Below are 27,978 nucleotides of genomic sequence, written 5' to 3'. Positions count from 1 at the left end.
ACTCGAAGTTAATTGTAATCAGGTGACCGCGGTGAATTAAAGAAATTTAAACAAAAACGTAAAATGGGTACCGGTGCTAAAAATTACACTGCTCCAGAATGGATTACAGCAGAGTTTCTGCAAGATGTTCTTAAGGAATATTTTAAAGATGACACTTTGGAAGTGCATGAAATTGTTGTGAAAAGTATCAATGCTGTAGGTGAAGAAGTGGGCAGTGGTTTTGCCAGTGAAATGCATCGTGCTGTTTTCAATTTAAAACGCAATGATGTTACCGGCAAATTTTCTGTCATTATAAAGGTATAGTTAGTAGTATTTTCTTCTTTAAAAGTGTCCAACCGCATTTGTTATTAATCAATATTTTTTCTTGGTGTTGTTGTTGCTATATAAATCACATGCCTTATGAAAGAATACACTTGTTGTTATTGTTTAAATACAAAGAGCTTAAAATTATTTGAGATTTATGAATAAGTGAACAAATTTCTTTCTTACAAGGTGCCTGTTGATTCGAAAAGCTTTATTTGGGGGGTTTAATGTTCTAAAATAAAATTTGTGTCAATGCATTTTTTTTTTTTTTCAAAAAAAAGTTTGGGGATTATGTTGTGTTAAAAAATTATGTTTTAATTAAAAGCATTAATACCAAATGCTCTTATCTCAAAAATATGTTGATAAGAGCTTGATTTTGAATTTAGATTTAGTACTACTTACTATATCGGTCGTTGCTTTTAAAAATTAGCACACTGTTATTAAAAGCACAATTTTTTTTTAAACAAACAAGATGTTTGTACATAAATAACACAAACAAAAATTATAAAAAAATATAAATATAAATATGATTAGTATTAAAAAAATCAAGTACTTGGAAATGTAGCTGAAACTTCACTATTAAATATTTACTTAAATTTTGAAAATACTTAACTTGTATCAGTTAAGAAAGTTGAAAGAAAATGGAATACAAACAAAATACGAAAAGTTTTCTCCACCCAGCGGTGCTCGAGTTTTCATTTTATTTCAATCCGAAACGCTGATTAATTTACATTTTATATCGTTAAAGTAACAAAATTTGTGTTTTTATTTTATTTACACATAACTAACAATACTTCACGTCAACGATTTAAGAACAAAAGTATCAAATGCTGTATTTGTGTCCACAAAATCGTAATTTGTTACAAAAATTATTTGCTATTTAAGAAACAAACATATAAAATCATAAATTTAAGTACCTAAGTACTTCTTTTTTCCTTATGAGGTAATTTTCTGAGGGGGATCTTGTTTGGGGACTAGGGACAAATGTTGTTATATTCGATTTCATCTCTCTAGTAGAAAACTGAAGATTTTATTAAATTACTGTTTCCTTATTGTTCCCCAATTCAACTGGTATTCAAACGAACATTTTTACTACGGGAAGCTCATATCAGCATAGGGTTTTTATTAAAATAAAAAAATGTATTCACAAACATAATGTTGTTGATAACATGTACCAAGAAGATACCAAATCTATTAGTTTTTATTAATATATCTTCAGAACAAAGAATAAGGTACCAAATATATTATGCTTTAGCTCCTTTAAATTTGAATATCTCAAAATCGACTTTTTGCGAAAAAGAACTTTTCTGTGGTACCGGAAACAATGTTTGTTCTACGAATTGTTTATTTCTGAATTTTTTTGAAAAGATAGTGCTATTTATACCCTACACCACCATAGTGGGGAGGGTATAATGCGTTTGTGCAGATGTTTGTAACGCCCAAAAATATTAGTCTAACACCCACCTTAAAGTATACCGATCGACTTAGAATCACTTTCTGAGTCGATTAAACGATGTCCGTCCGTCCGTCTGGTTGGCTGGCTGGCTGTCCATGTAAACCTTGTGCGCAGAGTACAGGTCGCAATTTTGAAGATATTTCGTTCAAATTTCGTACATATTATTTTTTCGGCCCAAGGACCAAGCCTATTGAAACTGGCTGAAATCGGTCCATTATTTCACCTAGACCCCATACAAACGTCCTTCCGAAATTGGACTTTATCGGTCATAAATGATTAAATTATAAATGTATCTCCACAAATTGCGCTCCAAATAAGTTTTATATCTACAAAATTCATGTCACCAAATTTTGTTACGATCGGTCCATAATTAGTCATAGCTCCCATATAGACCCGCTTCCGAAAATCACTTTAACGTGCATAAATCGCTTAAAAATGTTGGTATACACACAAAATTCAACATAGTTAACTTTTATATAGACACAAATCACACGACCTAATTTCATGGTGAGCGGTCCATAATTGGTCATAGTTCCCATATAAGGCCCACTTCCAAAAATCACTCAAAAATATAAGTTATTGAAATTTTAAAAGAAAAATGTTTTTGCTCTTTTACTTAGTGTAGGGTATTATATGGTCGGGCTTGACCGACCATACTTTCTTACTTGTTTTATTTTACCCTTATAGCAAAATAAATTGGATTGACAACGTTCCGCAACATTATCCAGGAGTGTTAGGTGTAAATTTTTTCTGAATGTACCAACATCGAAAAAAATGCAAATAAGAGCTATGTTTTTTCTAAAATTTATAAGAAAAATTTTTTGACACAATTTTATGATACAGAAAAATAAATAATTTCAAAACCTTTCGAAAGAGGTATCTGCGATGAAATTCTGAGAAAAAACGGCAAGATTCTGTAAATTTTCTGTTTGTTGTTGATTTTGAATCCATACATTTGACTAGTGGAAAAGATATGATAAAATATTATATATCAACAAATAGGAAATTGTGTCTTCTTTTCAAAAATGTATACAATTTTTAAGAATTAAAAAATGTATAGAAAACTTTTTGCAAAAATTTGGGAAAACATTTTAAAATGTTATTAGGGGATATTTGCTTTATCTTTTGATTATAAAATCAAAAGTTGTGGAAAGATTTTAATCACTTAGAGCCTGTTTTGTTTGGAACTTTGTTTTCTATAAGTTTAGAAAAAATTAACTGCGTAGCTTCATTTTCCAATTTTTCATGCCGTTTTCAAAAACAAAAATTACGAAATTTAGCTAAAAAATAAATTTTTGTTTGCCAAAAAAATTAGATTTCTAAAACGACTGCGAAGATTAAAAACATGTTAAACCTTTCTTAAATGCAATTTTATTGCGGAATTTTGGTTTTATCATTTTATTCAATAAACTGAACTGTTTTTGAGTTACGAGAATATATGTTGTGCACCACCTCCATTTTCTAAATAACGGTATATCTCGAAAATACGAGCTAACCTAAAAAAAACGGTTAGAACCACTGAATTCAGCATACCCGAATTAGTTTTACCCTCCAGGTGCCCCGTTTGACAGTTTTTTCCACTAGCACAGTGTGAAATACAAAAACTATTTTTAATTAGATTTTTTTTAAACATTTATTTTTATATTTTTTGTAAAATAATGCTACTTTGACCCAAACACGAAACTTTAAATAAAATGTGCAACCTTTAAACCTAGGATTCTCACAAGCTTCACTACCGTCATGACCCTTTTCATTGAATTGTTGTTCATTTATTTAATTGTTACTTTATTATTTTAAACATCAAATTGATATTGAAATCAAACTAATACTGATAAAGTACAAATTGAAAAAACTAAAATTTGTGTTGAGAAATAACATATTGAAATGCAGAAAAGCAAATTAATATTGAGGAAAAGTTAATTGAAAATTAATATTGAAAAAATATTAGTAAATTGAAAATGGGATATCCAATTTAATATTACACTGTACAATGTAAAATGTTACGGAGAATACTTTTGTAGAATATGTTAACCCTCTAAATCCTCAAGGCATGGGTCTTTTTTGTCCTTCTTTAAAAAAAGAGCAACAAACTCCATTAAAACAGGGATTTAAGGGGTTAAAATGTTCCACAAAAATATTGTCCATGAAATTTTACTATAAGCCCCTTATGTATATAAATAATTTTTTTTTATAAAATACATAATGAATTTTATACAAAATTATTATTTCTCACTATTAACTTAGGTTTTTTTCTACATCAAGTTGAGTTTTCTTAACTTCTATTTTTATTGTCTGAATAGAATTTGTTTTTTTTAATATTAATTTGATATTCTGAATTTTAATTTGTATTTCCTCAATATTAATTTGAATTTCTTAATTTCAATTAGCTTTTTGTCAATATTAACTTGCTTTTATCAATTACAATTTATATTTTCTCAGTTTGAAATTTGATTTCGCATCTTCAATTTGTATTTTTCCAATATTAATTTGGATTTTCTCAATTTTAACTAGAAATGGTAAAGTTTCACATAAATATGTCGATGACAATTATATTAATAGTTTCACCGCCAACAAGCGGGAAAACTTTGGAAAATAAATTAGAATATAGTGTTTAAGCTTAAGGGTTTTTTGAATTTTTCGCGGCCCCCTAGAATGTTTATACGGGCCCCTAAAGGTCCAAGCACTCCATTTGAGACCCGTTGTTTTAAACGTTATCCGATTTTGCTAAAATTTTCAGCATTTGATTTTTAGAGCATTGACAATCGCAAAAGTGATTTCTCATTTTTACAAAAATTTATACAAATAAGAAGTACATAGTAGTAATAATATTTATTCCAAATTTCATATCACTTACAGGAGCACCCTAAAGGCTTTACTATAAGCCCCTTATGTATATAAATAATTTTTTTTTATAAAATACATAATGAATTTTATACAAAATTATTATTTCTCACTATTAACTTAGGTTTTTTTCTACATCAAGTTGAGTTTTCTTAACTTCTATTTTTATTGTCTGAATAGAATTTGTTTTTTTTAATATTAATTTGATATTCTGAATTTTAATTTGTATTTCCTCAATATTAATTTGAATTTCTTAATTTCAATTAGCTTTTTGTCAATATTAACTTGCTTTTATCAATTACAATTTATATTTTCTCAGTTTGAAATTTGATTTCGCATCTTCAATTTGTATTTTTCCAATATTAATTTGGATTTTCTCAATTTTAACTAGAAATGGTAAAGTTTCACATAAATATGTCGATGACAATTATATTAATAGTTTCACCGCCAACAAGCGGGAAAACTTTGGAAAATAAATTAGAATATAGTGTTTAAGCTTAAGGGTTTTTTGAATTTTTCGCGGCCCCCTAGAATGTTTATACGGGCCCCTAAAGGTCCAAGCACTCCATTTGAGACCCGTTGTTTTAAACGTTATCCGATTTTGCTAAAATTTTCAGCATTTGATTTTTAGAGCATTGACAATCGCAAAAGTGATTTCTCATTTTTACAAAAATTTATACAAATAAGAAGTACATAGTAGTAATAATATTTATTCCAAATTTCATATCACTTACAGGAGCACCCTAAAGGCTTCACTGGAGTAGTAGCCCACAAAAGCAAACTGTTTAAACGTGAAATTATGGCTTACAAAGAAGTATTACCCCGTGTCGAAGAGCTGCTTGCCTCCATAGGTGACACAACAAAAATTGCTCCCGCTTGTTACTACACCACAGAAACACCTCAACCCTTTCTGGTACTTGAAGACATGAACCTGAATGGTTTTGAAAATTTCGAAAAAGGACGTTTACTTAATTTGGACTATGTGTTACCCACCATTGAAAAGCTAGCCAAGTTGCACGCATGTTCTGCTGTCATAGCAGCTGACAATTCAAAAATCATGGAATTCTTTGAAGAGGCACCCATATCACGTAATCCAGATCGTAAAGATTTCTTGGGATTCTTCCCCGTCAATATACGCTGTGTAGCTGAAGAACTTTCACATTGGAAGGGTTATGAAGAAATTACGGAGAAAATGTTTAAACTGGCCGAAAATGTATTACAGAGTGCAGTTGATATGTATGAATCACATGAAAATGGTTTCCGTGTATTTAATGTGGCCGATTTGTGGATTGATAATTTGATGTTCCATGTAAATAATGAAACTAAAGAACCTGATAATGTAGTTTTGGTAAGAAATGATAACTTTAAAAATATAAATCATATATTAAAGACACATTTTTCCATTAACAGTTAGATTTCCAATTATCCTATTATGGCTCTCCAGCTATGGACTTGAATTACTTCCTGTATGGTTCCCTAAATGAAAATGTGCGCAAGGTCCATCTAAAATACATCGTACGTGAATATCATCGCATTTTAAAAGAAACTTTAGAAAAATTAAATTACGAAGGTGAAATACCTTCGCTTAAGGCTCTTACCATTGATATCATTAATAACAGTTTGCAAGGTAATTAAGGCTGTAGTATTATTAAAGAATTAAATTCAAATGTTATTCCTTCATTCGTTTAATTTTAGGTGTTATTGCTGCTACTTGTTTAACTCCTATAATATTTATGGAAAAAGACGGTTTCGAAAGTCTAGAAAATCTTACCTCACGCACTGAAGAGGGTGATGATATGCGTCGCAAAAATGTTGAGAACCCTAAGTATAGAGCATTTCTTCAACGTACTGTGAAAGAATTTGAATTAAGCGGATTCTTAGATGTATAAAATGACAAATATAAAATAGATTTTAAGAAATTGTTATAAAAATGTTTGTTGACATAATAAAAAAAAAGTATTTTTGTAAATGTTAAAATAATGTAAATTTTGTATTTATTAGGGTATTTAATCGATTAACCGTTAATCGGTTAACCGATTAATTTTTGTCGGTTAACTGTTCGAATAATTTAAAATTGACGATTTTCAAACAACGAATAAACCGATTAATTTGTGTCGATTAACCGATTAACAGAATTATTTTTTAAAATTTAATTTCTTAACTCTTGAACATTCCCTTCTAGCAATAGTTTTCGGAAGTATAGTACGAAAACTGAAACTATGGAATTTGGAAATGACATTTTTTCTAGAATATTCTATGATGAACTTTGTGATATTAAGTTGAAGGACGACATGGTAACAGACGAAACTAAAGACATTACTGAAACGAATCTTTAATCAGAACTTACACAGAAAAAAATTACAAGAGTTCAAAAGCTATTAACAAAATTTTAAACTCTTGGTTCAACTACGTAACAATTTGTTTAATTAATTTATTTATAAATTGTAATATTAACAATTTATTATAGTTCTTTATCAACAATTTATTTGTTGAAAATTTAAAAATGTATAACCTAACCTAACCTAGCAAATATTGGCGTATTGTGTAGGACCAAAGAACAAGGTATGTATATTAATTAAGCTGTTGTACTTATTAAGCGAACAAATTGGTCAAAGAAACTATTAAAGAAATATTCTTTCCACAGGGTTTTGAAGACAGATTTAAAGTTCCTTTACAAGCAATTCTTTGATATTCATGGAATAACATCCGTAGCGTGCTCGTGCTGGTTTATGCTGCCTGTTTTTGCAAGATTATTTCCAACATACTCAATATTAAGAACTCTGCAGAAATCCTGTAGCAATATCTGATGAATAACCATGGCATTTATTTCGGAATATATTCAGTTACTCAAACCGAACCCTTTCTCTGAACTTGTTGTATATATCTCAAGTAATCTGGTTACCAAATTTACAAAAACTCCATCAATAAAAATTGGACGGACTAGCGTTTGTAGAAACTGCGAAGTATCCTTATATTGTTTTTTTTTTTGTAGGAAGGTCAACTAATTACTAACAAATTTATTTATTATTATGATAAATACATATAATGATAAAAACTAACTAATAACAACATAATTTTTTAGTATTACGAACTCATTATTAAATTTTAAAAGTTGATTGTTAATCAATTATTTGTTCAATAAAACAAATTTGTTATTAAAAAACATTGTTAAGTTTTAACAATTTTAAGTAACAAATTTATTTTTTATATATACAATATCGGTTGTTGGTGCCTTTTCAATTAAAAAAATAATTGTATTGACGAATTTGGTATTTAATATGATAATTGATTTGTCGTAATTTTTTTCTGTGTTAACGAAACTAGTATTAGAAAACTAGCTTAGAAAAAACTAAAAAAGTACTGAGAAATTGCATACTTTTTATCATGCCTTACTTTCGATTTTTCCAACATCTACAATCAGTGAGATAGTTTCAAGTCAAGTTTAATTAAAACTAAAAAAAAATAGTTTAAAATTGAAAAAAAAGAATGTAATTTAAATTACATTCTTTTTTTAAAAGATTATTTCAGAAGATCTCCCTAAAATCGATAAAAAGTCATAGATCCCAAAAGAAAACTATTTATAATCAAATACTCGGTGTGGGGTATCATATGGTCAGATTTGACTGACTTACTTTGTATACCCTATACCATCATAGTGGGGAGTAACATTTGTAACGTCCAAAAATACGAATCTAATACCCAGTATACCGATCGACTCAGAATCACTTTTTGAGTCGATAAAACGATGTCCCTCCGCCTACTTGTAATTTCGATAAAATTTGGTATATATAATTTGTTCGGCCCAAGGACGCAGTCTTTGAATAGGCTGACATCGGTCAATTATTTCACCTAGCCCCCATACAAATTTCCTCCCGAAATTGGACTTTATCGGTCATAAATATTAATTTCATATAGGTATCTATACAAATTTTGCTCCAAATGAGTTGTATATATTGTGGATTTCATGTCATCGATTTTGAAATCGATGTCTTGGTTAGTTCTATTGTAATTCAGACACAATTTTTCAACAAAATCGGTGGAGAACTCTCTGAGTTAGAGGGGGTCAAAATTTTACATTTTGGCCAAGCAGGTGTTTTTTTCATCCATGTTACTTATAACCTATTGTTCTTAGCAAGATGTGTCCCAAATAGTTTAGATAGCTCTTTATTCAATCTTTCGAAAAAAAATAAAAAAAATTTAATATTTTTTTCCGAAATAAAAAACTTTTTTGACTTTTTTTAAATGGGCCATAAAATATTTTCCCTGAAGACCTATTTGATCGCTTAGTGGGATGCGAGTGGGATATCTATCAAAATAAATATTTTGTAACTCAAAACATACAATTCTTGACTTTTTTTTGTAAAATCAAAAACTTTGTTGACTTTTTTCAAATGGACCCTTTTTAGTTTTTTTTTTTAGCTCAAACAAAAGCTGAGATATTTTCCTTGAATACTCTTTTGGTCGCTTAGTGGGATGCGAGTGGGATATCTATCAAAATATTTGTAAATCATATTTTGTATATCAAGACATAATTTTTTAATTTTTTTGCTGAAAAGAAAGCTTATATCCTTTCCTTTAAGATATTTTAGGTCGCTTAGAGGGATGCGAGTGGGATATCTATCTAAATAAATATTTTGTAACTCAAGACATAAAATTTTTTACGTTTTTTTTCCAAAATGGGCTGTTTTTTTAAATTTGTTTTGCTCAAAAGAAAGCTTTCCTTTGAGACCTATTTGATCGCATAGTGGGATGCGAGTGGGGTATCTATCAAAAATAAATGTTTTAACATAAAAATTTTATGTCTTGAGTTACAAAACATTTATTTAAGCGTCCAAAACCATCTTAAAGGAATAGACCTAAGCTTTATTTATAGAAAAAAAAAATAAATAAGATGGCCCATTTTAAAAAAAAAAGTGAAAAAAGGTTTTTGATTTTGCCAAAAAAAAATCAAAAAATGTATATCTTGAGTTAAAAAAAAAAAATTAAAAAATTGTATGTCTTGAGTTACAAAATATTTATTTTGATACATGTCCCACTCGCATCCCACTAAGCAACCCAAGATATCTTAAAGGAATGGACCTAAGCTTTCTTTAGAGCATAAAAAAATTTTAAAAAAAGGTCCCATTTTGAAAAAAAAAGTTAGATTTTGCCAAAAAAAAATTAAAAATTGTATTTCTTAAGTAACAAAATATTTATTTTGATAGATATCCCACTCGCATCCCACTAAGGGACCAAAAATATCATAAAGGAATGGACCTTAGCTTTCTTTTGAGCAAAAAATTTTTTTTAAAAAAAGGGCCGATTTTTTGATTTTGTAAAAAAAGTCTAAAATTGTATGTTTTGAGTTACAAAATATTTATTTTGATAGATATCCCACTCGCATCTCACAAAGCGACCAAGTAGGTCTTCAGGGAAAATATCTAAGCTTTGTTTAAGAAAAAAGGGCCCATTTTAAAAAAAAGTCAAAAAAGTTTTTGATTTCGGAAAAAAAATATTAAAAATTTTGTATTTTTTTTTCGAAAGATTGAAGAAAGAGCTATCTAAACTATGTGGGACACATTTTGCTAAGAACAATAGGTAATAAGTAGGGGGCGGATTTTCATGCATTTATTATTGGAAAATATGCGCCTTAAATATGCTTCAAACAAATCAAAATATGACCTAAAAATTTAAAAAATATGCACTTATATTTTTGTGCAGAAACATAAAATAATTAAGTATGGAATTCGAAATGTGCAAAAAATACACAGCACTGTTGCCAGCAGTTAGAACTCTTTAAATTATACCAGGAATTAAACAATTAAAGTTCTAAAACTATTTTTAAAATAATTTTTCTTCTGAAAAAACGATGGACGATATATTAATTGTAATATCTTGGTATGAATACTTGTTTAAAGCCATAATCTTTAGAGATTCTCTATTTTGATCGTGCTGTAAAGTAGCATCCAACCTTAATTTTTATCTCGTAATAACCAAGCAATTAAGCAATTAGTAAATGTATCCCTTATAGAGGGAAATAATATCTGATCACTTGGCTGACTCCAATTTATATATTTTGGGTCATTTGACATGCTATTTGAAATGCAGAGAGAAGTCAATTGGTTACTTTATACATCCCATGGAATCTAGCATAAAGACAATTGTCACTTAAGTGTCTCTATGTAATCTATAGTGTCTCTAAGTTATCCAAAATCACTAGTTTACGACAGTCTCGTAGAAATGACTGTCAGGAGCGGTAACTCTGTATGTGAATCTTTCGATAAGGAAATCTCTTATAAATCGAATTTGCAATTAAAACAAATATGAATGTTTTTCGATACATTTAATGAATTTTTGATACTTAAAAAAACTAAACTTTTTTGAAGAAAAATGTTTTGAAATGATAATTTTCAATTACTGTTAAAGAAATGAAAAACTTAATGCCAGTTTCTCGATGTCGAAAGAAGTTAGTTAGTAAATGTTATCTACTGCTATTTCTATAATAAATTCGACAAAAAAAATTGTTGTCGAAACAATGTATTGCCTATTAATGACAAAAAATTATATTTTTATTAAAAATTGGCATAATATGCATATAAATATGTATTTTGAAGTAAAATATAATATAATATGCATTATCAATAAAATATGCAAAAATATGCACAAACAAATCGATGCCATTTTGCAGCAAAATGTGCGATTCGGATAGATAATTGGTCTACATTGTATTTGGACGTTCGAGAAAAAACATGCATTTGCATATTAATCCGTCCCCTAGTAATAAGTTACATGGATATGAAAAAACACCTGCTTGGCCAAAATGTCAAATTTTGACCCCCTTTAAATCAGAGAGTTCTCAACCGATCTTGTTGCAAAATTGTGTCTGAATTACTATCCAATAGAACGTTGGTGCATCGATTTCAAAAGTTGGTTCACTTGACATGAAATGCCCCATATGTATGTTATATGTATACGGAATTCATGTCACCAAATTTTATTATGATCGGTCCATAATTAGTCATAGCTCACATAGCTCCTGTTCTAAATAAACATTTTTCTGTGTTTGTCACACAGAGAAAATTATTCAGTCTAAATGAAAGAATTTTCCTGTTGTGGCTGAAAAATTCTAGTTATCACACCAAATAAGAATTGGTTTATTTTTTTTTCTTCTTGGATCATCACTCAGGGGATGGCCACTAGTATAGTTATAGTATAGTATTGTGTTGGAACTAGAGAAATAGGTTGTGGAAAGGAGGAAAGATGGAGTAGTGTTTGTGGACATTCGATTTTAACTTTCCTACATTGAAAGTGATATAAAAGAATCCAGCTGGAAGTTTTTTCCACATATTGCAAAATTTTCCAACAAATTTCTAAAAAATATTCCCGATAAGGATCTCTAGCGTACATATAAACTAACATTTTAAAGTAAATATTGGTCATTGATGACAAATCGTTGACACTGCTGTTTAGGTAGCCTTAACACTATACGTCAGAAAACTCAACTCTTGACGCTTTTATTCTGGTACAAAAATTTATCGTATTTGCAAAAGTTTAAAATTTCTCAACATGTGTTGAGACAGATTTTTAAATAAAAATTGCAAATATTCTTTATCACATTTCTTTTTAATACATTATGCAAACATCTAATAAAGTTTATAATAACATTCTTATCTTAAATATATTTAAATCATACACCAGTATTTACACTAATTAAAGAGTTTAAACATTTAAAGATAATATTTTTAAATTTAAAATTACAACAGCGATTAACTATAGACTACCTTAACCACAAATGTATAATTATATTATTTTATGAATATTGTTTTCTATATATAGGGATATTATCTTTACTGATTGGGATCTAAAAGGCCTCTACGTTCATAAACCGGCAATAATTTTCGAATGTTATTTTGTATGTAGGGATTTGTGAAGCAAGTATTTTTGAAGCGTATGGCACGTTCATCAGTTTGCATGAGAGCATTAAAGTCGGCATCATCATTGACAACATTCCGTTGTATGGGCTGGACCACACAGGAGCTGTGGAAGGCTGTAAAAATAAATGTATATTACTTATGTGTATATATTTTTGGAAAGTACTGTTGACTCAACGAAAAGTCAATATTAATTTAGAATTAATTGACAAAAGATCTAGGTGTGTAGAGATAATTAACTTACCATAAAATGACTTCTCTTGCAGCTGCAAATGGAATTTGTGTAAACTTGGTATGTCTCCTTTATATTTTAACTTTTTCAATGTGTCATGCAAATGATGATAGTAGAATTGTATCAATTCATCCTGTCTATTCAAATGCAAATCCTCCTTTAACGAAGTATTCATAAAGTAAAATAAATCAATAGCCGGTGAACCCCAAACTGCATATTGAAAGTCAATGATTATAACATCTACAGGTTTTTTCGTCTTTGGATCATATTTAACTAAAACATTATTGGTCCACAAATCGCCATGACAAAACACATTGAAATGATTGGGCAAGGGATCAAATACCTGTTTACCCAATTCCATAAATTGGGGATTAAGCTCTGTCAGCTTCTCACTAATTTGTTTAAATTCCGGCCATTGAGCCACACGTCTGGTGCAAGCCTCAAGACAGCCCACAAAACAGGGTGCATAATTTTCCGTATGACGATTAAACATGCCACAATCGTAGGTTTCCAAAGATTTGTTCTCACGCTCATTTAGCACCGCTGAGCTGGCATGCATTTTAGCTAATTTTCGTAAAATAATTTTAGTAGTATCCATATCAAGGCCATCTAAACGATTGGGCATTACAAAATCTCTATCGTTAAGATCTTCAAAAATCAAAGCAGATTTTACTTTATCCACAGCCATGGTTTCGGCAAAAATTTGCTCATCGTCGCCAATTTCCTTGAGTAGCAACTTAAGTTTTGGTAAAATTTCTTCGTATACGTTTATTTCGCGATTAAATATATCATAGGGTTCCATGGCTTTGATCGCTAGTTCATCGCCCTCAAAGGAAGTTTTTATAATGTAGCTTCCTTTTTTGTTCGGTGACTTGGAGCCATTTGTTTTGAATTCGGCTTTGACACGTGTCAAAACTCCACCATAATTTTCTCCCTTGCCCAGAGCTGCTTTCGCATGCATTTTCACCAATTTCAAGTTATGGTCATTGTAATAGGATCTCAAGCATGATTCTAAATAATCTTTGGTAAACCAATCGGGTGAATCTTCCAAGCAAAAATCTTCACTTTTTACTTCAGTGGAACACTTGGCCAGTTGTTCTTCAACATGTTTTAAAACATCTGTAGATGGCATTTTATTTAAATCCTTTTTTTATTGTCGTCTAATATTTTATGGAAATAGTTTAAACTTTTTGTTTAATGTTAAGATTTAAATGTGTAACTTTTCCTAACAACTATCTAGATAATAATGACAATGACATTCACGACATTTATTTTATATATTTGATATTCTCGCGCCTTAATCAAGACGTGTCATTTTTTGTTCTGCGGTTTTCATTTTGATTTATGCACTTTGCTTTCTATTTAGAAAATTTGCTTTCTTCTATTGTGTAAAGAATAAATATTTAAAATTTTTTATTTGCTTAAATTTACTCTGGTGTGCATTCTTAAATAGATAAAAAAAAGTAGATTTTAATTAAGTTGCGCTAATTGAAAGCGCAGCAGGAATTAAAATAATAAGAAGATACAACTTATATTGAAAGATCAGTACTATGTACGAAAAATGTGGTTGTCATGCAAATGTCATTACACTGTCCTGAAGTATTACATTTACACGTGTTAGCTCTTTGCACGCAAGTAATCAAGTAGACTCGATGTAACCTTTAAAATTTGTTGACGATCTATTTGTTAAATTAGTTTATTTTATTTTTAATCCTAGATTATATTGACATTTCTTTATTCTATTTAAATTTCATTTATTGTAACAATTAACTGACTGCCTGATTACAGTACTGACGTTTACAGAAGCACTAGTTAAATCATAAAATGTCAATTTGTCACGCTACTAATTTAGTGTTATTAGTATTATAAAAAGAGTACAACAATATCTTTTTAATTGAGTACGTAAGTATAAGTAGAAATTTAAATTTTTTGTTAAATTTTTAAATCACGTATCTAGCATTTAGTGCTTTAATAAAACCTGAGAATATGTAAGATTCGTAAATTTACTTAATAACCCTGATATATATGTAATAGCAACTATTTCCAGTATATGTATAATTAGTGGCAAATAAAATCCGACGATGAAATATTATTATACATAACGTTAAAACTCAAAATTTTTTAAGTGGTTTCTTCAACTCTTTCAAATAATATAATGTTTATTCAGTTATTTTCGGAATTGACGTGTTTTCTTCATAAACGTAATTTGAATTGCACAGTTTTACGATCTTGAAAATCGTTGTACTCCAAACTTGTTTTCGATTTATATATTTCTTAAATATTTCCTAATCAATAATTTCAATGCTATGGAAAATAAATTTATTAAAAGTTATTATTTTAAAGAAAAATCTCATAAGAAATCCAGATTTTTTACTTTTTATGTTAATTTGTAATATCCAGTTCGTCTATCAGTTCGTTCGTGTATACTTTATATTAAAATTACAGGCAGCAACTTCGAACATAATTCGATGGAATTTGGCTTCAACTTTGACCCAACGACATATGCTATTGCATTTGGTTAGAATGTGTTCTACCTCGAAAATATATTAATATCAAAATAAAATTCGAAGCAAGTAAATTTCTTATAAATAGAAATCACTCCTCCATAATTTATGATAGCTCCCATTTCGGAAAATCAATTTCGCTGACATAAATATCTTAAATATGTAAAATCACTCTTGCATATTTTGGGATGATTGGTCAATAATTGACCATAGCTCTCTTATAAGACCCCTTTCCGAAAATCATTTCAACGTGATAACTCCTTGAAATACATTCGCTACAAGTAATATTCCATATCAACCGATCTAATTTTTTCATATTTTGAGATCATCGGTCCTTAATTGATCATAGCTCCCATATGTCCCTGGCTTTGATGGGCCATACTCTCTTTTTTATTGAAATTTCAAATAAACATTTTGTATAAATTTGGCTGAATTTATTAGTTCAATTATCGGCTGGTTATGGTCTTTTTGACATAGACTTTTGAGCTCAGATAACCCCAAAAAAGAAATTCAATAGTCTTAAATCATACGTTCTATGAGCCAATTATGATCACCGAAACAAGAAAGTAAACGACCAGAAAATATTTCATGCAGTAAATATCTCACAGTCATGTGGTGCCATTTTACCATGCCGCGATATCTTGAGTAACAGTAACAATTACCAGCCTGATGTTCCAAGTATGTAACACGTTATGGATGCAATATTTTTATATAATCAGATGCGATTAATTCAGGTGAAAAAGTGCTTCATCGCTTAGGATATTATTGCTCGAAAAATAAAAACTGTGTTTCGACAAACTATCGTTATAGTCTTCAAACTAATTTTCCTTAATAAGCTTAATACATTAGGGGTTAATATTTTCTCATTTAAGTATATCTAATGATTGAAGACAGCCAGAATGATGTGTTGCACAGAAAATCCATTTATCTATGTTAAAACAAGTAAGAAAGTATGAACGGTCAAGCCGGACCATACACTAAGTAATAGAGCAAAAATTTCAATAATTTATATTTTTGAGTGATTTTCGGAAGTGGGCCTTATATGGGGGCTATGACCAATTATGGACCGATTACCATGAAATTAGGTCGTCTGATTTATATCTATATTAAAGTTAACTATGTTGAATTTTATGTGTATACCAACATTTTTAAGCGATTTATGCACGCTAAAGTGATTTTCGGAAGCGGGTCTATATGGGAGCTATGACAAATTATGGACCGATCGTAACAAAATTTGGTGATATGAATTTTGTCCATATAAAACTTATTTGGAGCGGAATTTGTGGAGATACATATATAAATTAAACATTTATGACCGATAAAGTCCAATTTCGGGAGGACATTTGTATGGGGGCTAGGTGAAATAATGGACCGATTTCAGCCAGTTTCAATAGGCTTGGTCCTTGAACTGAAAAAATAATATGTACCAAATCGGCTGGCTGTCCATGTAAACCTTGTGCGCAGAGTACAGTTCGCAATTTTGATGATATTTCGATAAAATTTGGTACATATAATTTTTTCGGCCCAGGGACGGAGCCTATTGAAAATGTCAGAAATCGGTCCCATACAAATGTGCTCCCGAAATGTGCTCACCTAATTTTATGATGATCGGTCCATAATTAGTCGTAGCTCCCATATAAGGCCCGCTGTCAAAAATCACTTTAACAACCATTTCTTAAAAATGTTGCTAACCACATATAGGTCCATTTCGAAAATCACTCACGAATATAAATTATTGAAATTTTAAAAGAAAAATGTTTTTGCTCATTTACTTAGTGTCGGTCAAGCCCGACCATACTTTCTTACTTGTTTAATATCCGAGATATCCGATCACACGAAAAAAAAATTAAAATCAATATTTTGTACGAGTCCAAAAATTTAACTATTTTTGGACTGTACAAAATATTGATTTGAATTTTTTTTCGTGTGATTTCAAGTTGAATATTGAAGAAATTTCGAATTTCATAGATTTTTTAGTCACAAACCCGTGCACAAAATTGTAGACCCTAGAGAAAATATGTTTACAAAAGTACAATATTTCTACAGAGATTATTTCAACATAAAATTTTTTCAATTTTCACCCATTTTATGTCGAAATTTCGGCTTTAGCATATTTGTTTTAAAATCCCAAAGCATCGAACCAAATGTGGTCCCAATGGGAAAAACTTGTAAAATTCACATTTTTTTAAAAATATTTTTTGAGAATTAAAATTTTAATTAATCTACTATTTAGATATGTTATGTATGTATCCTATTGTAATAATGCATATTTGAAGTTTCTCCAAAATGCATGATATTCCAATATTTTGTATTTTCACATAGGATGTTGGGTAAAATACCGATTTGATTGATTTTTCTCCACATATAGAGTAACTTCGGGTATTGTGTACTATGCGTCTAATGTGGACCAGTGTCTTTTTTCAGAAACTATTGAAGGTATGATAAAACTGATTTGTCGTACATTTTACAATTTGTTTGAAACGACAATTGCACATTTGCTTTCATGAGTAATTGATATGTTGGCTATTTATTCTTGTATTGAAATTAATGCGGGTGCTCAACATTTTTTTCTGCTCAAGTAAGAAACAAAATTTGGTACAGTTACTTTGTAGAATTTAATGTTTGGTTGTTTTATATAGTTAAAGTGGACACGTAGTTTTGCATATATTTGATAAAAATTTAAGCACATCATAATATTAATAGGCAAGTCGATTTCTTTAGACCCCTTTTACGCTCATATTATACATTCAATTTGGGCAAGAAATATACCATTTTAAAGAGATTTATTCACAGAAGTGCAGAATATATATTTTATTGAAATCGGTTCAGTTTTTTTAGGAGTTATAAGCGTTTAAAGATGTTACTAACACATATGCAAAAACGTGTACATGTGAACCTTAAGCTAAAAAGTAAACAAAGCAATAAGAGAAACAATTAAACTGTATTGATTTCGCTCTGTTTTAAGTGAGAGTTGTTATAGAAAACAAAGGAGAAGACTTTTGTAATTTAAAGTCACAAAAATATATTTTGAAGGTGTTTTTCTTATTTTCTGACTCCCATATGCATAAATAATATTTAAATTGATATGGGGGTAAATATGTATAGGTACATAAGTAAATAGTTATTTTTTAATATGTGCAGAAATATAATTGTGACGGTTTTCAAACTTCATACGAATCAATTACTTATCACTGCATGAAGTTTAATCAAAAATGGGACGGGTCGGAAAAAATGGTGAGTCGCCTCCCATACAAAGTAAATAGATGTTTCTAAATAGTCAAACTTAGTCAAAATGGCTCTTTTATAATTTTGCATAGTTTCGCTGAAATTGTTCGGGATTGGAATAGTGGGCGTGGCTTACACTATACAAAGTATATAATTCATTTCGAATATCTGTAGAACTATAATTGTGAAAGTGTTCAAACTTATAGCGAATTAACTTCTTATTACTGTGCGGAGTTTAGCTGAATATAGACGGAATTAGATTAGACGGCAAAGCACCCAAAATGGGAGGGGTCGGAAAAGGAGGTGAGTCATGTCCCATACAAAGAAATAACTACAAGGTTCTTCAAACTTTGTCCGCATAGCTCTCTTACCATTTTACACAGATTGGTTGAAAATAGTCGGGATTGCATAAGTGGTTGTGGCACAAAGTAAATAATTAATTTTGTACATCTGGAGAACTATAATTCTAAAAGTATTTAAACTCTGCATCAATCAATTTATTACCATTCTACGGTGGTTAGCTAAAAACGAATTTATTCCTGTTCCCTGTTCGAAGTTTAGATAATCATGATCGGCTTAGTAGGAATTACCTATCCCTTATAAAGGAAAGTTAAAGTAAAGATTGATATTTACATAACAGGTTCAAAAATGGGTGGGATCAGAGCAGTGGAGTGGTATCTCCCACTCAAAATTAGTTAGCTATTTTCGAATATCAAGTGAACTGTAATTGAGAGATTCTAAAATTTTGTATGTGTTATTTTCGTATTTCCATTCATATTTTTTTAATTTTACTAGGGTAGGGGTAGCGAAGTGCACCGGGTTATGCTAGTTTAGATTATTAGGTAAAAATATTTTTTTACCACTGTAACCCAAGTTCGTGTAATGTGGACCACTTAAATTACTTGATTATGTACTACTGGTCCATATTACCCGACAATAACTATGTACTTTGTAAGCAATCTATCTAAGCCAAGAACGCGACTTTTTAGTTTGTATTAATAAAAATATATTGAAATTAAATTTTTTAATCATTCATGATTAGCTGGTTCATGAATTTTATGTATTAAATACTAGTCCACATTACCCTCATATAGTGGTCCATATTACCCTCCAATTTTTTTAATGCTGGTTTTTGGGTTCCTTACAATATTTTCACATAATTTTTTTATCCTTTGACGGAAAAAATTTTCAACTGCAAAAACAATTAGGGAATATATTAGCTAATATATTGCTTCACAACTTTTTTAATATCCATATATATTGTGGCCAAATTTAGAAGAAACAAAACGGTAGTCCACATTACCCGAAGTTACTCTATTCTGGAAATTATTTCTGATAGATATGTAACTCTACATTTTTAGAAAGTATTTTTTGTTGTTTATAACTCACTCAGCCATTTTTGGACAGATTTAAAAATTTCTAGAAGTCTCGATATTATGTAAAAGGATATATTGTTAATTGGATGCCAATAAAAATTAGATTTCAACATACAAACAACTGCTCCACCTATTCGAATCCTTAATGAAGCCACAAATGCATTTTGAAGAAATCGTTTTCCCAGATATTCATGATCTACAAAATACCTATACAGAAATTACGATAAAGTTTTGGTCTACTTATGTATGTAGCTAAATATTTAATGACTATCGTAAATTAATTTAAGAAACTCTAATAAAACTGTGTATTTTAATCTACACAGTAAGCAAATACATATAAAATCATACAGCTGGGGGCTAGTTTAATGAATAAGGGGGATTTCATTACAAGTAAACCAACTTTTGAATTCGATGTCTTCCGATCGTGTTGAAATTCTACTCAATTTGTTAACAAGATCGTTCAAGAACTCTCTGAGTTAGGTAATAAGTTACATGGATGAGAAAAAAAACCCGTTTGGCCAAAATGTCAAATTTTTACCCCCTCTAATTCAGAGAGTTCTTGACCGAACATGTTGAAAAATATCACAAAAATCTATCCCGATCGGAAGACATTGGTTTAAAATTTTTTTCACTTGACATGAAATCTCCCATATAATAACAAAACTCATTATGAAAGAGGGGTTGGCTCGCAATGACACGCCGTGTAAAATTTAAATGATTTTGCCATGCGGCTAGAAGTCCTTGTGTCTGCAAAATGAGGCATTTAGGAAAGCCTCTTTACTGCATATTTTTCCCGCCGTTGGAAATGTTGAAATTTGGTTTAGCTAATTAGAGAAAATTGTGTATATTAAATTTCAACAAATTAAAAATACGAAAATCCAGAGTCTAATGTTTCTGGAATGCCCCAAAATTTTTAAATAATTTCAAGTAGAACACTTTTTGTAATGCTTTGAGTACATTTTACAATTTAGTTTCTGGAATACCCCAAAATATTTAAATAATTTTTTTTTTATTTTTTTTTAAGTACAATAGAATGTTTTGTTCAATGCTTGAGTTCATTTTATAGTTTAGTTTCATTTTATTCGTAGATCAGCATAGTTAAAAACATTGTAACAATTCGCTTTACAAAATGCAACCGAAAATAGAAATCTTAAATCCAAATGAAAATATTGCGATTCCATCCTGGATAAATGCTGATTATTTTAAAGACATTTTAGCCAAAGATGAACCAGACTCGATAGGTGTTAACAATTTCGTACCAATTGCCGCCGTACCACCAGGAGAGAATTTCACCTCGGTTATGTTGCGCATACATATGGATTTGATAATGATGGGTACGTTGATTAGCAGAACAGAATTAAATTATAATTACAAAATCTAACCGAATTAGGAATTACGAAAGGCTTTAAAAATATAATAGAAAATATTTTAAAATTGCTCTCCATCAAATTATTTTCAGATGAGTCTATTAAACACAAGACTTATATTTTAAAAACCATGATAGATGATGACAAAGGTGGCGAACTGTTTAATAATTTGGCTTTATTTCCCAAAGAAATGGAAATGTATCAGAAATATTTACCCGCCTTTGAAGGATTGTATAAAGCTGTGGGTTGGAATATACAATTGGCTCCAAAATGTTTGTTTGCTGAAAAGAATGACGGACGTTTTAATTTCGTTTACGAAGATTTAAAGGAAAATAATTATGAAAATATAGATCGTTTAAAAGGCTGTGATATGGTACATATGAAACGTATACTGCATAGATTGGCCGAGTTACATGCGGTCAGTGCAGTTTATGAGGAAATAAATGGTGAATATCCCAGTGATTTTCAAATTGGATTTGTTGATTTGGATGCTGGGGCTGACTATCAAAAAAGTATGTTTGAAACACGTAAGGAGCCATATAAAAAGGCAATGCAACAATGGGGTCTAGATGAAGTGGACAAATATCTTAAGGAATTTGTTAGTAATTATTTTGCATTAAATTGAATCGAATTAGTTAAAAACTAAAAATCGGTTTTCTTATTTCAGCCCTCTAGTGAACAGTATTGGAAGTGCTGCCTCGGTTCTTTGAATCAGAAAACAAATAATTTCAATGTTTTAAACCATGGTGATTTTTGGTCCAGTAACATAATGTTTAACTATTTGCCTACAGGAGATTTAAAAGAATTAATATTTTTGGACTATCAATTCTGCAAATGGGGTAGTCCTGCTGAAGATCTATTGTTGTTTATAACAATATCGGCTGCCAAAGATATAAGAATCAAAGAGTTTGATTATTTTATTTCCATGTACCATGAGCGTCTGGTGGAATGTTTAAAGGTGTTGGGATTTAAGAAACCTTTGCCCAAGCTAAGAGATTTACATAAAGATATGTTTGATCAAGCTAATACATTTACCGGTAATTTAAGATGAGTTTTTGGAGAACAAAATGTTTCTTACTTAATATTGGTTTTTATATTTCAGCATTTTTTGCTTGCTTTAATCACTTGGCAATTCTTATGTTGCCCAATGATAAAGACAGCAGCATTCATAATTTCTGCAGACCTGATGAATTCGGAGAACAATTTCGCATGAAAGCTCTCACAAATCCTTGCTATGTGGAGGCAATGAAGGAACTATATCCTTTTTATTTTAGACGAGGTCTATTTAACTTTTCAGATTTTGAGTGATTTCTGTAATTTATGGCTTTTTGTATGTTAATGAATTTTGTTTAGTATAAATATGTTTAAAATAAAGATTATTCAACACCATTTACTGGAAAAAAATATCCAAATCTAAGTTAATATAATAAAATTACTATTCATTTCAATGAACGAATATGTTAAGATTTAATTTTATTTGCCAGTGGTTAGTATTATTTCTACAATGTGGTAGCTTAAATACATCATGAGAATTTTGGTAACGCAAATTAACAAAATCGACTATTAAATTTCTGACATAAAAGAAAAGGTCCATAAATAGAATACTTAATATTTTCTGTTCACAACTTTGAAATTTGTATAGTCAATGGGCCAACATATTATATGCATGCACTCAAATACTTGTCGATTTTTCACCAAACAAAACACGAACTACTAAACTTTCATAAAAATGTCGAGTGATAAAAACACATTAAAATAATTTTTTTATAAATACAGATTATTTCTATTTCCGAAACTTACATATATGGGCAATTCCATGAGAATGACAACCATGACTGAAAAGAAAAAAACCCTTGAAACTTTTTTTGAAGATGATTTGAATAGGAGAAAACCCTAAAATGTTACTATGCGAAAGTATTTAGAGCTTATTACAACATTTTAAAGGCAAAAATAATAGTTTAAACTGACTATATATATAATTTTTGAATTTAATTGGTATATAGCCAACACTAAGCTTCCAATGAATTTGACTCTGATTGTTTTTTTGCTATTATCAAATTGGATATTGAAACCGAAAATACATTCATATATTTTCTATATATTTTTTTAGTTTTTGTATACATATATTAACAGAATATATATTGTTTTACTATAAAAGAAAAATCTGTCAGGTGTGTTATGTCACGTACGATATTGATTGATTTTACTTAATTATGACGGATTGTAAATGAAAAATATTTGGTTTAGTGTAAGAAATTAAAAGAAAACATAACGCCTCTCATGATTCGCAAATTTTCGCATATTTCTACATGCACCTCAAAATTACTTCCGTTTTATGTCACGTACTATATACCCTTATTTTGCTCGATATTTTCGACAACAATGTTTCGAAAGTACTTATTATTTTGTTTAAATATAGTACCCTCGAATGGGATATAAAAAGCTAATTATTTTTTCAGTTACTCTTATTTTTGCATAATCTATTCCACTCTATAGGCGTTCAAATGTCGCGTACGATGACATGGAATCAATTATATCAATATACATACATTCTTGATAAAATGTGTATAACAATGAATATATTGTTATTTCGTGAGTGATTTTCGAAAGTGGGCTCATATTTGAGCCATGACCAATTATGGACCGATCGCAATGAAATTACGTGGTGTGATCAATGCCTATATGAAACATACTTCTGTAGAATTCTATGATGATAACAACTGAACTAGTTGAGAAGCCTGCCATGCCAGGTTTTAATAAATAAAAGATTGTAAAGAATTTTTTAATGGTTTTTAAGGAACAAAAATTTGATTTCTTTAATTAATTCATTTCTTTATAGAATGAAATACACAATTTAATTTACAAACAAAAAATCCTAATTGACAGAATCATACATAACAAAAAGCTATAACTAAAATTGACTTAAATTTCCATTAGTTATTTAGAATATGCTTACGTAGCATATTCTGCTTCCCATCTTCATGAATCACTTTCATGTAGGGATCTTGATCTAGAAAATGCAACATACATTTGGCCATGGCTAAAAACTAATTTAGGCAGATCCCCACCAACGTCTGACCTTGTGCTTTATTTATTTTTATGGAAAATGCCAGCATTATGGGAAATTGTGTTCTGCGCAAAACGAATGGGAGGTTTGGATTAATAGGAGCAAGGTCAATCCTCGTGATAAATGCGGATTTTCCTTCCTTTTTCGAAAGTTTGGTTATCTGCAATCTTGTGCCATTACATAGTCCTTTCCTCGTATTTATATTCCACAGAAGCATTACAATAGCACCGATGGTGAAAAGCTGTTTAAAAACTCGACCGGATAGTTTTATCTTTCGGGTATGCAGTTACATTCTACAGGGTCAATAAGTGTCAATATTCAAGTCTGTGGAACGCTCGTCCTTTAAACGCTCGTAATTTAAATGGACGAACGCTCGCCCTTTAAATGGTTTAACACCTTCTCGTTAATTTGACAAACGTCATCATTTCTAGGGCAAAGAATGACAGATTTTGAATACTTTTCTACTGTACCAAAAATTCTCTTTATAATTGAGTCTTGAGAAATCATTTCATTTGGAATTTCAATAATATCTTCACAATGTTCCGATTTCCTTCATCGGTCTTCATAAAAATCTAGAAAATATAAAAATTCCATACAAAAAATTAGTAATTATATAGGGAGGTTTATGGCGGTTCTGTAGCCCCGCGTACCGTCTTCCGCAGAGAGAGTTCATTAAGTATGCCAAATTTCAGTTTTCTATGTAATCAGATGGCTTCAGAAAGTTGTGAAAAAGTAAAATCCCTTACACCGCTCCGAAAATTAAAAATCTGGCTCCGTTACGATCTTCCGCAGAGAGAGTTCATTAAGTATGCCAAATTTCAGCTTTCTATGTCATCAGATGGCTCCAGAAAGTTGCGGAAAGAGAATAGGACATACACACAAATATCCGGATATACTAAGAAATTATATATAATATAATTATATATATATTTTTTGATTTTTTACACAGAGAAAACAGATTCGTGATAGCAACCGAATTTGTTGCCAATCGAATGATTCTATCTTAGTGACCGAATTTTACAGTTGTGACTACAATATTTTGTAAGGGGTAACTAAAGTTTGGTTGCCTCAACTGAAATTCTTCTTTATCAACTGACTTTCTGTTATTAGAACTGAAAAATTCTATGTGTGCAACCGAATCATTCGATTGGGAACAAATTCGGTTGCTATCACGAATCTGTTTTCTCTGTGTAGGATCATGAAAATCATTATATTCCGACTTAAATCTTTTTTTACACAACCGAATCTATTATTCAACTCAATCTCCAACAAACCTAAACATTAAAATTTTAATCGATGAATAAATTTTAGGATTTTCATTATCTTAAAAAAAATCAAATAAAAAAAAATCAAATAATAATGTATATATTTCGGAAGTGGGTCTTATATGGGACCTATGATTAATTATAGAACGATCATCATAAAATTAGGTGACTTATTTGTGGCTTATTTTGTGTAGATACATCTCTAAATTAAACAGTTATAACCGATAAAGTCCAATTTGGAGAGGACATTTGTATGGGGGCTAGGTGAAATAATGGAAAGATTTCAGCCAGTTTCAATAGGCTTCGCAATTGGGCCAAAAAAATGCGTGTGCCAAATTTAAATTTTAGAATCTGCAAGGAAACAGTGTATTCTACAATAAACATAATAAACGAGTAATAAAATGAAATAAAACATTTATTAAAATTTATATAAATAAATGAAAATAAATCTGTTTTATTACAATGAAATATGAATAAGTTTTTCAGTCCTGCGCGTGTGTTTGTCATGAAAATACAATGCAATCACATTCTACCTACGAATTATATGTACCATGACTGTCAGATACCCTACAATGGTATTTATTTCAAAATATGACTAAGTAGCTAAATGTACACATATATTAGACTAATAAATGTTCTGATTATTTTAGCTAATTGGATGACAAAAGATTTTATTATTACAGCTAATTTCTCTATTCTGTGATCACGAAATAATATAAATGCAAATATTAAGCTTTTGCTTTTGTCTCAAATCTATTGATAAACATTGTATGCCTCTTTACACATGTACACTTCTAAAAAATTGTGAAAAAAACTATAAAAGTTACAATAAATTAAAAAATGCGACAGTTTAGCTCAACAAAGCATTACAGATTCTAAAATAATTAAACTAAAATGTCTATTCCAGAATGGCTAACAAAAAATTATATCGAGGAAGTGTTGAAAGTATATCACAAAGACTTAACGTTAAAAATAGAAAAATTTAATATAAAACCAGCATTTGGCAAAGGTGAAAATTTTGGCGGTTATTTGACTAAAGCACATGTGGTGTATAATTTGAAAAACGGACAAGAACATAAAGAAAATCATTTCATATGCAAGACCTCATATGAAGAAGATGAATTTGCCAAAGAAAAAATGGAACCTTACGATATTTTTAATCGTGAGATGTCATTATATGAACTAGTTTTGCCCAAAATCAATGATTTGTTAAAGGAAATCAATGATTCAGATCGTCTATTTCCCACAGTATTTCATGTGGATTACAAGAGACAGGCTCTTATATTTGAGGATCTAACCGTGCAGGGTTATGTTATGGCTGATCGTATACAGAGACTCGATATGGATCACATAAAACTGGTATTACAAAAATTATCTAAAATGCATGCCAGCTCAGCTGTATTAAATGAACGTAATGGAGGTACTTTGGAAAAATATGATCGTGGATTTTTCAACATATATACTGATACTTATAAAACTTATTTTGTCAACACATTTCTATCGTGTGCTCGTTATTTGCAACAACTGAATGATGAGGAATCTCGTAAATATGCCCAGAAAATGTTTGCCCTGGAACCCCACTACATGGACATTGGTAAGCGTTGTTTTGCCCCAACGAATGGTCATGTGAATGTTTTGGCTCATGGCGATGTCTGGACAAACAATGTCATGTTTAAGTATTGTGCAAAAAGTGGAAAACCCATAGATGCTTTACTGATTGATTTTCAATACTCATTTTGGGGTTCTCCCACTTTGGATTTACATCATTTTTTCAATACATCCATTAAAGAACCATTGAGACTTCATCATCAAGATGAATTATTTCAAATGTATCATCAGCAATTTACAGATACATTGAGACAACTAAAGTATAAATCGAATCCAATACCCAGCTTGAAACAGTTCAAATTGCAGGTCGAACAAAAAAGATTTTTTGGTGAGTAAAGCTGAATATTAATTGTTATACAAGAAATTGTAATTATTTGATACATTTTTTTTTAGCTGTTCATTCATCAGTTGTTATACAACCTGTTATGCTGAATCAGGATCCCACAGATGCTGACTATAATTCTCTAATGGGTGAAGATGATCGTGCCATGAATTTCAAACGCCGTTTATATAATAATCCCACAATTCAAGAGAATCTGAGGAATCTTTTACCACTATTTGATAGCAGAGGACTTTTGGAAGTCAATCAATGAACTATTAATTAAAAATTATAAAAAGTGATATTTATATTGTTACAGCGGTGTTAATAAACTTTATTTTGTCATCCCTATTGCATTTGCTTCTATTAGAAAAACACTCATTATAACTTTATACAAAAACAAGTAAGAAAGTATGGTCGGTCAAGCCCGACCATATAATACCCTACACTAAGTAAAAGTGTGAAAACATTTTTCTTTTAAAATTTCAATAATTTTTATTTTTGA

At 30.0% G+C, this 27,978-nt stretch overlaps 4 protein-coding genes across 4 annotated transcripts; 3 read left to right on the top strand and 1 right to left on the bottom strand.

The window, feature by feature from the left end:
- Positions 1 to 7: 7 nt before the first annotated feature.
- Positions 8 to 6,580, top strand: LOC135948979 (uncharacterized). Its single transcript, XM_065498435.1, has 4 exons — positions 8 to 297; positions 5,337 to 5,948; positions 6,011 to 6,227; positions 6,296 to 6,580. Exons 1-4 carry the CDS (start codon positions 64 to 66, stop codon positions 6,487 to 6,489), a joined length of 1,257 nt encoding a protein of 418 aa, XP_065354507.1. The 5' UTR covers positions 8 to 63; the 3' UTR covers positions 6,490 to 6,580.
- Positions 6,581 to 12,183: 5,603 nt separating this feature from the next.
- On the bottom strand, positions 12,184 to 13,973 carry LOC135948978 (uncharacterized). The gene is made up of 2 exons (XM_065498434.1): positions 12,755 to 13,973; positions 12,184 to 12,626 (listed from the first exon to the last, which is right to left on the bottom strand). Exons 1-2 carry the CDS (start codon positions 13,872 to 13,874, stop codon positions 12,427 to 12,429), a joined length of 1,320 nt encoding a protein of 439 aa, XP_065354506.1. The 5' UTR covers positions 13,875 to 13,973; the 3' UTR covers positions 12,184 to 12,426.
- A 6,977-nt stretch (positions 13,974 to 20,950) lies between these two features.
- LOC135948977 (uncharacterized) lies at positions 20,951 to 22,531 on the top strand. Its single transcript, XM_065498433.1, has 4 exons — positions 20,951 to 21,181; positions 21,307 to 21,812; positions 21,882 to 22,251; positions 22,317 to 22,531. The coding sequence occupies exons 1-4, from the start codon at positions 20,977 to 20,979 to the stop codon at positions 22,520 to 22,522; spliced, it is 1,287 nt and encodes a 428-aa protein (XP_065354505.1). The 5' UTR covers positions 20,951 to 20,976; the 3' UTR covers positions 22,523 to 22,531.
- Positions 22,532 to 26,406: 3,875 nt separating this feature from the next.
- Positions 26,407 to 27,848, top strand: LOC135959576 (uncharacterized). Its single transcript, XM_065510534.1, has 2 exons — positions 26,407 to 27,482; positions 27,548 to 27,848. Exons 1-2 carry the CDS (start codon positions 26,441 to 26,443, stop codon positions 27,745 to 27,747), a joined length of 1,242 nt encoding a protein of 413 aa, XP_065366606.1. The 5' UTR covers positions 26,407 to 26,440; the 3' UTR covers positions 27,748 to 27,848.
- The last annotated feature ends 130 nt before the right edge of the window (positions 27,849 to 27,978 follow it).

This window comes from Calliphora vicina, chromosome 1 (genome assembly GCF_958450345.1).
Source record: "Calliphora vicina chromosome 1, idCalVici1.1, whole genome shotgun sequence".
Lineage (NCBI taxonomy): Eukaryota > Metazoa > Arthropoda > Insecta > Diptera > Calliphoridae > Calliphora > Calliphora vicina.
Note: the sequence above shows the minus strand (reverse complement) of the source record. Positions and strands in the feature narration are given on the sequence as shown.

Coding starts and splice junctions, on each gene's coding strand:
- LOC135948979 (XM_065498435.1), top strand. CDS start 64: ATGGGTACCGGTGCTAAAAATTACACTGCTCCAGAATGGATTACAGCA. Junction 298..5,336: donor AATTTTCTGTCATTATAAAG/GTATAGTTAGTA, acceptor TATCACTTACAG/GAGCACCCTAAAGGCTTCAC. Junction 5,949..6,010: donor AACCTGATAATGTAGTTTTG/GTAAGAAATGAT, acceptor TTCCATTAACAG/TTAGATTTCCAATTATCCTA.
- LOC135948978 (XM_065498434.1), bottom strand. CDS start 13,874: ATGCCATCTACAGATGTTTTAAAACATGTTGAAGAACAACTGGCCAAG. Junction 12,627..12,754: donor GCAAGAGAAGTCATTTTATG/GTAAGTTAATTA, acceptor TTATTTTTACAG/CCTTCCACAGCTCCTGTGTG.
- LOC135948977 (XM_065498433.1), top strand. CDS start 20,977: ATGCAACCGAAAATAGAAATCTTAAATCCAAATGAAAATATTGCGATT. Junction 21,182..21,306: donor TATGGATTTGATAATGATGG/GTACGTTGATTA, acceptor AATTATTTTCAG/ATGAGTCTATTAAACACAAG. Junction 21,813..21,881: donor ACAAATATCTTAAGGAATTT/GTTAGTAATTAT, acceptor TTCTTATTTCAG/CCCTCTAGTGAACAGTATTG.
- LOC135959576 (XM_065510534.1), top strand. CDS start 26,441: ATGTCTATTCCAGAATGGCTAACAAAAAATTATATCGAGGAAGTGTTG. Junction 27,483..27,547: donor CGAACAAAAAAGATTTTTTG/GTGAGTAAAGCT, acceptor ATTTTTTTTTAG/CTGTTCATTCATCAGTTGTT.